This window comes from Phodopus roborovskii, unplaced genomic scaffold (genome assembly GCF_943737965.1).
Source record: "Phodopus roborovskii unplaced genomic scaffold, PHOROB, whole genome shotgun sequence".
Lineage (NCBI taxonomy): Eukaryota > Metazoa > Chordata > Mammalia > Rodentia > Cricetidae > Phodopus > Phodopus roborovskii.
Window position 1 is genome coordinate 16072486 of NW_026126541.1, and position 9919 is coordinate 16082404.

Genomic DNA, 9919 nt, shown 5'->3' on the forward strand with positions numbered 1-9919 from the left:
TCCCAGAAGTCTCTTCTCCATATGCTCCCCCCCCCACCTTCTAGGGCAGCATGTCTCATGATAGCTGCTGTGTAGTTCCACCTTGTGGCTGGCCTTTTGAGCCAATGTTTTTGTGTGTGACTGGGTAGCATATTTAGACTTGTCCTTTGGTGTTTCTCTATGTAGTCACACAGCTCCATAAAGTAGCATTTCCTTCCTGGCTTCTCACTTCCTGTGCATTTACCTCTGCTATTTAGTGAGTAACATCAATAACAAATAAGAAAAAGGAAGAGGCCACTATGACTTTCCTAAAGAACTCAGACAGCCACGATTGGTCAAAAGATAGAAGCCCAAAGAGTAGGCAATAGATATGTCTTCCTACTTCACAGTAAATCTTACTCTTCTGTGATGGGGGATGTCCTGTATGTGGTGAATATGTTTCTCTTATTGGGGTTCCACGGTGACTATCAATAAAACTCTTTAGAGAAACAGGTCTTTGTATTTGCTTCTGGGGTTAGAGAGAAGTCAGGAGGTTATGAATGTAGGACATTCATGTTCATGTGCATGCTCTGGAAGGTACCGGAGTGGGAGCCATCCCAATGTCAAGGATCTTGGCTGTCCCAGGAGCCCTGAAGTAAGAAACCCTAGCTCAGGGGGCCATGCTGGGGAAACCAACAGAGACAGCTGACCTGAGCTTGTGGAGCTAAAGGACTCCAGACCAACAGATAGTTGTGCATGATAGTTGTGTAGCTTGACCTCTTTGTAGGGCTTTTTGGCAGGACCTGTCCCTGGTGCTTAGCTGGCTTTTGGGAACCTGTTCCCTTTGCTGGATTATGTTTCCTAGTCTTGATGCTAGAGGAGGAGCTCAGTTCTGCCCCAACTTGATGTGCCATGATTTGCTAAAGCCCATGGGAGGCCTGCCCCTTTCTGAGTGCAGACCGAGGAGTGGACTGAGTACAGGGATAGATGAGAGGGAGCAGGTGTGGGAGGAGAGGAGGGAGGGAGGGGGAACTGTGGTGTGTGTGTGTGTGTGTGTGTGTGTGTGTGTGTGTGTGTAAATGTGCATAAGCACGGGTGGGTGGAGGATAACCAAGAATAAGACAAGAAACTCTTACACCAAGATTTCGGATGCTCGGGAGCCTGCATCCTGAAAATTCTCCTATACCTCTGCGTCCTCCCCTGTGACCCCATTCCCCTACATTCTACACCTTCCGTTGCTCCCCAGTATACCTTCTCATTCAATGCCTTCGCTCTCACTTGCTCTCACATCCTGTTAAGTATGTGAGACTTGTGTAACAACTAAATGCAATCGAGGTAACCAATGTGTCAGCTATGATGGACGCTTCCTTCAAGCAACGTGCTTTCAGTTAAACCGCATTAGGGGTTAGCCTGCAGTTTAAGAAGCACGACCCAGAGAGTTGATAAGATATTAATTCAAGGCTTGTGGGCAGGGGAAAGGAGAGAATATTTATGGTCAAGAATCCAGGCTGAAGGCTTGTGGGAGACAACTTACAAAAGCCACCATTCCCTGCCGCTATTCTTTGGTGAGTAAAACATGTCAGTGTGCTAGTGTCTGGGAAGAAGACCTGTCTCCAGTAACTTCAGCTGACAAGTTCACTGTGGGGTCACCACCCAGGACAGGTGGCTGTGCTGGTACAAGCTAAGAGACAGTTGTAGGGTATGGCTGCAGAAATGAACACTTCTTCAACACCAGGTTGTGATTCTCAGCAGCGGGTTGATTCACAATCATGTCATGGCTTCAGTTTCGCTTTCATGCTTGCACTTTGATAAAAAGTTATTTTTTGAGGCGTGACTCGATCAAAATGAGCAAAGCGAGGAGGGTGCAAGCGCGCGGCGGGGCGGGGCACTCGCGCTGCGCACGCGCAGACGCTTCAGAACCGGAAGCAGCGTTGGGCCGGGCATGGCGGCGGCTGCGGACGGCGTCCCTGCGACGCGACGCGAGGAGCCGGCTAGAGGTACTACCCGGCGTGGATGGAGACGAAGCGGCTAGTTCGGGGGCTGGGTCCGGATGCAGGAGCGGGTGCACCTGCCTGCCGCGTCAGGGCACTGAGATGAAGGTCTGGCCCCTGAGCAAGGGAATGGAGGAGTAGGCGTTTCGGGCGGGCGAGTGCCAAGTGGGGAGCTTGAGATCGTGGCAGGTGGGGAACAAAGGCTGCTGGCCGCATGAGCACAGGTCGGGAGGGTCGTAGGGAGAGGCCGCTTTGGCTGGGTTAGGTCTGGGTATAGAATATTTGCTCACACACACACTCCCACCCCAACCCGCTCCACCCTACCCCATCGCGCCGGCTCGGCCAGATGATGCTGCGGTGGAGACAGCTGAGGAAGCAAAGGAGCCCGCCGAAGCTGACATCAATGAGCTCTGCCGAGACATGTTCTCCAAAATGGCCACATACTTGACTGGGGAACTGACAGGTGAGACGCCGACCTGGCTGATCCGGTTGTGGAGTTGCGTTTGGCTTGGCGGAAACCTGAGAGGTGCTTTAGCAGCCGCTGTCAGTGCTTGGGTGGGGGAAGAAGAGCTCCCCACCCCTTTCCCTAGGGGAACTCAGGACCCACTTTAGAAACACAAATCGCAGGCCTCTTCTAATGTAGTAACGATAGCTAACAACAAAAATCCCGCTCTATTTTAGTTAAGAAGTGCCTCCCTACGGGAGGTGTGTTTTAAGCGTGATTGTTGAAGGAAATCGAAAGGGGGAAACGGTACAATTAGTAAAAGAGCTGGAATCCGCAAGCAATTTGATTAGACCAGAAGGCTCGTCTGAAGGCTTGGAGATCCACCCTTGGGACATAGTTAGATTTAATTCAGTGTGCCTGCACCGTGTGGGTCATTTGCACTGTCAGAAGAACTTACACTGTTTCACTTATTCAGATTTTTTTTTTAATTACATGTACTGCGAGACAGAGAGGAGAAAAAGAGAGAGAGAGGGAGAGAGAGAGGAGTGAGGGAGGAGAGAGAGGACACACATACGGTCATAGGACTGCTTGCGAGGTCGTGATTATCACACATTTCTCACATTTGCTTGGTAGCAAGTGCTTTTCCCAGCTGAGCCATTTGTAGCCCCCACCCCCAATTGCCTGGGATCCCAGTTTTTGAACCAGAATCTACTAGGAAAGGCTTAATAGAGAAGTTGGGGGGGGGGGTCGTGGACGCTTACAAAGACTGTGGTTTGCTTTCACCACTGGCCTGTCCCTCTCCTTTAGTGAGACTGAGCGTCCTTTGTGGTTTAGCACCATTCTTTGCTGGGGTTTTTCATTTGTTGCTTTTTGGGTTGGTTTTTCTGTTATCAGCGCTGTACAATTAGTTAGCAGGGTGCTGGGCTGAGTGGGGGGAGATACTGCTCTGTGAAGCGAATGCCTTCCTTGTGTTTATTATATGAACCCTTGCGTTCCTGCGTTCACATTCCGTTGCTGGCTTCCGAGTGTGTGGCCCTTGTTTTAGAGAGATTATGATTTGATAGCAGTGTAAGAGCAAGTGTGGAGGAGGACAGGGACGGGGGAGCAGTTTTCAGAGAGTAATGGGAGTCTGAGAACAGTCAAGAGATAAAAAGGACGAAATGGAGAGTATGGGTGTGAACACAGGACAGAAGTAGACCTCCCAGGATTTGTTGAGGTGGGTATTGAGCATCCTAAGACACTTGTGAGGTTTTAAGGGTGGGTAGGACCATCAACCAAAATAGGGAAGCTGAAAAGAGGAACCGTGTTTATGTGGGGAACTGTTTCAGTTTGGCTTGCCCGTTTTTAGCTGTTACTGACACTCTTGGGTGGGTTTTCTGAGGACACTCAGGTGCCTCGTGTATAGAAGTTCAGAGCGCAGAGAGTGATCATTGCAGGAGAGGCATGGTCTGATGGGAGGGGAGGCATCGGGTGTAGGGGTGGAGGCTATGCCAAACAGGATTGCCAAGGAAGAGCTTACAGATGGACCTCTTTAGGGCCTAGACTGACATCTCAGGAGATGGAGCAGTTCATTGTGAATTGCTAGGGACTGAACCCAGGGCTTTGCATATACAAAGCCATTGCTTTGCCCAGTGAGCTACATTCGAAGCTTTAAATAACTTTTGTAGATAATTATTTGTAGATAATTACTCCAAAGTTTCTAAGTGATTATAAAACTATGTTAAGCCAGTGTTATTTTTCCACTCTGGTCATTCTTTCTTGTACAAATACTTTTTGAAAAGAAAATTTTTAATTTACTAATGTGTGTGTGTGTGTGTGTGCACATGTGTGTGCATCCGCATGCATGTGTACATAGCCATGTGCCATAGTTCATGTGTGGAGGTTGTAGGATGGCTTTTGGGGGTTAGTTCTCACCTTTCACCATCTGGATTGATCGCTTCACAAGAATGAGAACCTGAATTCTGGGGAGGTTTTCTAGAACTTGCTGGCACGTCTAGCTAAATTGGTGAACTCCAGTTTCAGTGAAATCTTATATGAGAGAAATAGGGCAGATAGCAAGGCAGAAAGAAATAAGGCAGATAGCAAAGACCTCTAGCCTGTACACACCTATGTACACAAACACACACAAGTTGATACCCAATATACTCATACACATATGTACATAGAAGGTTTATATCTCTAGTTGATATATAATATGATGAAATCCTCTAATTAATATATTATATTATGATATATTAATATATATATGAAATATATTTAACATATGTATTCCAGACATGTTTCCGTGTGTAGCACTGGCTGTCCTGGAACTCACTCAGAGATTTGTCTGCCTCTGCCTCCCAAGTGCTGGAATTAAAGGTGTGTGCCACCACCACCCACATAATTTTTTTTATTCTACAGACGTACCAAGACTGTTTCACCTCTCTCTTCTTTGACAAGAGTTTGCCATTTTCCTTTTCTGACTATTATTGCGGTAAATAAGGATCAGGATAAACAAATAGGCCGAATAGATGTTTATTCAGGGAGAAATAACTTACAACCTAGACAGATGAACACCAGGAAATTCAACCCGATCCTTTCCTGTCACGCCAGAAAGAGCGCCTTCCTGGCCCCCTCCGACCTCCTTCCACAGGTCACTTCCGCCCATGGCTCCACCCCCCAGTGGGCGTGGTCAGTGCTACAGAAGGACTGTCTCACTACAGACTATAATACAAACTCTTCTAGACCTTGCTTAGTTTAGTTTGCTGATTGCTGCCTGAGTTTCTACTTAGACATTCAGGATATAGCTAAGTATAAATGTCACAGATTAAATTCAGGGTATAAGCTAAGTATAAATGTCACAGATTAAAAGTAACCTGGGGGTCGTCCCTTGAACTTCTGTATTCTCTCCCTGGACTCCTTTGACTTAAAAGTCTGTATCCCAGTAACTTCAGGCAAACCCTAGAGGCATCCCATTCTCTGTTATTTTACAGCTACCAGTGAAGACTATAAACTCCTGGAAAATATGAATAAGCTAACAAGCTTGAAGTACCTTGAAATGAAAGATATTGCTATAAACATCAGCAGAAACCTAAAGGACTTAAACCAGAAATGTGAGTACTAATACTCATCACTTGAATAAATACTGTTTGTTTCCAGTGCTCGGGGAACAGGGAGTCCCTGCTTCCTGGGAGCCTGAGTTCCAGAAAGCATTACCAACCAAGGGCTATTTCTTCATTCTTTGGTGGGATGGTTCTTTCTGTTTCTAAACCTGGATTTTAGTCAGTACATTCCTAGAAGGAGAGTGGGCAGGTAGGAGTCTAGTGAATTGATTTAACAGTGAAACCCCCAAAGGACTGCTCTAGAAGCAGAAAATCTATAGATTGGAAATGTTAATTTAGAGTGGTCTGACTAATTTTTCCACTGAAAAATGCCCTTTGTCACTAGGACATCCTTGGTATGGGCGTGCCCAAGATGCTGAGTCAGTAGCAGGAACATTGCTTAAGGAGTAAGAACTTTCCAGGGAAGGAAATCTGAGAAGAACAACTTTAACGCGAGCTGCGTCAATGATGTGCCCGATAAGCCAGCTGCGTCTTCCCAGAGCATCTGCCAGCGACACTCATGTCACCCACCCCGGTCGTTGTTGGGCATAGCAGGAGAAACTCCAGCTTTCTTACTTTCTACTCTTTCTCTATACTTGCTGACGATATATGGACATTTGGTTTGCTTTTCAAGATGCTGGATTACAACCCTATCTGGACCAGATCAATATGATTGAGGAACAGGTGGCAGCTCTGGAGCAAGCAGCCTACAAGCTGGATGCTTATTCAAAGAAACTGGGTAATTATTTTTACTTCTATTGTGATCACTTAGGGTTTATTTTATGTGTTTGGCCTGCACGTATGTATGTGCACCACGTGCATGCAGTACCTATGCAGGAACTGGAGTTACAGATAGTTCTGAGCTGCCATGTGGGTGCTTGGAATTGAACCCGGGTCTTCTGGAAGAGCAGTCAGTGCTCTTAACCACTGAGCCATCTCTCTAGTTCCTAGTACCAAGGTCTTGACTGTGGTTCAACATGCTGAATTATCCTTAGTAATGTAGATGCACATGCCTTTTAAAATGAAATTGCTGGCTATGTGTTTCCCAGAGAACTGCTTTTTCTTTCAGGGGAAGGCTAGTGCTTGCTTGCTGGCCCTGGCTGTTATCTACTTGGTAAAGAGTAATGAACATGTCTTTACCCCAAGTTCTTTTATTTCTACCATTGATACTTGTTGGTTGTGTCAAGAGAGTAGATCGTCAGTGGCCGTTTAATAGGAGTAGAGATCAACAGTCAATTTTACTATGCACAGTTGTTACATTTAGTAAATATTTGCTGTGAACCTCACTGCATAAAAGGTATCATACCAAGTGCTACTGAGATTTTAAAAGCCAAGAAAAGGGTTGGGTGTAGTGATGTATGCCGTTAATTCCTTGGGAGGTGATCAGGAGGATCAGGAATTCAGGACAACCCCCCTCCCCCTACCTCAGGCTGTTTGAAAATTTGTCAAAAAAAAAAAAGAAAAAAGAAAAAGAATAGAAACGCACTGTAAAGGCTTATTCGATGACATTTTAAATCTCTGTATCTTTAGATTTTTGTATTTTTCCAAATTGCTTTCCTAAAGTGAGATGTAAGATGGACGTAGAAGGACTGGGCATGCAGCTCAGTTGGTACAGTGCCTGCTTGCTGGGTATGAAGTCCTAGGTTTAAGAGCACCACCTCGTAACCACTGGAACACTAGGGATGCTAAGTGCTGACCCAGCACTGGACAAACAGGGCACTGGGGTGTGTGCCTGTAACTGGAACACTCAGGACGTGGAGGCAGGAAATTCACAAGTCCAAGGTCAGCCTTGGCTGCATTGCAAGTCTGAGGCCAGCTTTAGAGTTGTTCTCGTCCTTTTGTTGGTTTGGTTTTGGTTTTTCAAGACAGGGTTTCTCTTTGTGGCCCTGGCTGTCCTCCAGGACTCTATCTATAGACCAGGCTGGCCTCCAACCTGGAGATCCATTTGCCTCTGCCTCCCAAGTGCTGGGATTAAAAGTGTGCACCACCACCACCCAGCTCAGCTTGAGATTTGTGAGACCTGTCTAGGCTAGGTTGATGTGGGGTTGAGGGGTAGGGAGAAGAGTAAAGAAATAGACATTAAAAAAAAAATACCAAAACAAAACATGTATTTATACTTCCACTCAGTTTTCGCGTTTGTTCCTGGAAGGGAAGTTTCCCAAATTTTGTAAGGCTCCCAACAGGGCAAGTGTAGTAGATCTTGCTTCATTCTGTCTGAGCTATCTAAGCATGTGTTATTGATAGACTTAGACCTAGTGACTGGTTTGGGTACTCAGTCAGGGTGTATACAATCGACTCCTCCAAGTTGTGCAGGACTAAGATCTACTCCATTTGAGTAGATGATGAGATGGGAGCTGCTGCCTTCTTAGGAGTATAGTAGGTAGATCTGAACTTGGTTAAAAATCTAACTAAAAAGTATCTTTTTTGTGAGAGCTAGTGTTGAAAGATGCAATCCTCTTCTTCCCCAAACAGAAGCCAAGTACAAGAAGTTGGAGAGGCGATGAAAACATGTTCGTATGGATCAGGTGGTCTGTCTGTCTGTTTGTTTTAATATGGAAGAATGTTTTATAACCACTAATTTTTGAGGCTGACGAATCATCACAACTCCTCAAAAGAACTCTGTGGGGGTTAATCCCAAAGCCATGTAATGCTGGATGAACTGGAGGGCTGTGGCCGCTCCCGAGTCTCTTCCAATGCGGCACCTCACAAACTCAGACCAGAACTCCTCCTCCCCCTTTGCTTGAATGCCTGGTCATCCATTCAAGAGGGAAACCAGAGTGTACCTGGGCTTGCCACCAGAGTCAAGTGAAAGTGCTTTCCCTGGAAGTGGTCAGGTAGCACATTATTTTCTAAATGGCCAGGGGCTTTTTGTTTTGTTCTATTTTGTTTTCTATTGATGATGCTAATGTATTGTTAACAAGATTCTAAATTAAAAAGGAAAACAAAACAAATGTGTGTGTCAGTAATTTGCTTTTTCCATAACACTGCCAATAACAGAAACTCCTAAACTAACTCCAAGCCCAGTCCTAAAGACTGAGCAGAGGGCATGAAGGAGTGTTTTCATAACTTAGGATGTGAGAGCTTCCTCCACCCCAGTTAGGGAGCTAGCCTAGACCTTGAGTATTCCTACTCAAGTGCTCAACCAGGGAACTATTTCCCCAGTCATTTTCATTTTAAGGTTGGGTCTCTTCTAAGGCAGTGGTTCTCAACCTGTGGGTCGTTGGCTCCCTCTGGGGTCAAATATCAGCTATCCTGCATATCAGATATTTATATTAAAATTCATAATAGCAACAAAATTACAGTTATGAAGGAGAAATGAAATAATTGTATGGTTGGGGGTCACCACAGCATGAGGAGCTGTAGTGAAGGGTCTCAGCATTAGGAAGGCTGAGAACCCCTGTTGTGAGGTATACAATAGGCCTTAAAGTTTTGACCCTCCTGTTTCAGTCTCCCCAGAAGCTGAGCTCTTTGGCCTTTAAGCAAGGCTCCATTTTTTACTTGATTCAGATGTGTGGTGGTAAGATGACGCTCTTAACATCTGTTCTAATTTGGAAATGTGATATACCTGTGGTGGTTTGAATAGGTACGGGCCCCCATAGACTCATATGTGTGAATGCTTGGCCCATAGGCAGTGGCACTATTAGGAGGTGTGGCCTTGTTTGAGTGGGTGTGGCCTTCCTGGAGGAAGTATGTCATGGGGGTAGGCTTTGAGGTTTCAAAAGCCCATTGCAAGTCTCTGCCTGCGGATCAGGGTACCGTTCTAACTACTTCTCCAGCACATGTCTGCCATGCCTGCTGCCTGCTCCCCACCATGATGATAATGGGCCAAACCCCTGGAACTGTAAGCCAGCCCCAGCTAAATGCTTTCTCTTACAAGAGTTGCCTTGGTCATGGTGTCTCCTCACAGCAACCGAACATTGACTACGGCACTAAAAGACATTATTGTTTCTCTTTCTACCTCTCCTGACTGCTACAGACTATCACCATTTATCCTTATTTAATAAAAGATTTTTTTTTGTATATGTATGTTTTGTTTGCATGTATGTATGTGTACCATATGTATACCTGGTGCCTATGGAGGTCAGAGAAGAGTGTTGAATCTGAGTTACCCGTGGTTATGAACTATCATGTGAGTGCTGGGAATGGAACCCAGCTCCTCTGCAAAAGCAAAAGTGCTGTTAACCATGGAGCCGTCTCTCCAGCCCCACAAATTACAATCCATATGTATACAAGGGCCCCACTTAAGAAAAAAATCTCTTTCGTATTATTCCTACACTTAGACTGTGTTAAGCCATTTTTAGCTACCTTTCATTCCTATGGATGAATGTTCACTTTGAGAATAGATTTGAACCTACAGAAACAATTGCAACAATAATACAGAATTTCATAGACAAGTTAAAACAATAGTAAAACATTTTACTATTGTTTTATCATCTCTGAAATTG

The 9919-nt window shown here is 45.4% G+C and overlaps 1 protein-coding gene across 1 annotated transcript; it reads left to right on the forward strand.

The window, feature by feature from the left end:
• The first annotated feature begins 1803 nt into the window (after positions 1 to 1803).
• Positions 1804 to 8425, forward strand: Bloc1s2 (biogenesis of lysosomal organelles complex 1 subunit 2). The gene is made up of 5 exons (XM_051199894.1): positions 1804 to 1955; positions 2296 to 2412; positions 5367 to 5486; positions 6109 to 6213; positions 7947 to 8425. The coding sequence occupies exons 1-5, from the start codon at positions 1901 to 1903 to the stop codon at positions 7976 to 7978; spliced, it is 429 nt and encodes a 142-aa protein (XP_051055851.1). The 5' UTR covers positions 1804 to 1900; the 3' UTR covers positions 7979 to 8425.
• Positions 8426 to 9919: the final 1494 nt, after the last annotated feature.

Coding starts and splice junctions, on each gene's coding strand:
- Bloc1s2 (XM_051199894.1), top strand. CDS start 1,901: ATGGCGGCGGCTGCGGACGGCGTCCCTGCGACGCGACGCGAGGAGCCG. Junction 1,956..2,295: donor ACGCGAGGAGCCGGCTAGAG/GTACTACCCGGC, acceptor CGGCTCGGCCAG/ATGATGCTGCGGTGGAGACA. Junction 6,214..7,946: donor TGCTTATTCAAAGAAACTGG/GTAATTATTTTT, acceptor TTCCCCAAACAG/AAGCCAAGTACAAGAAGTTG.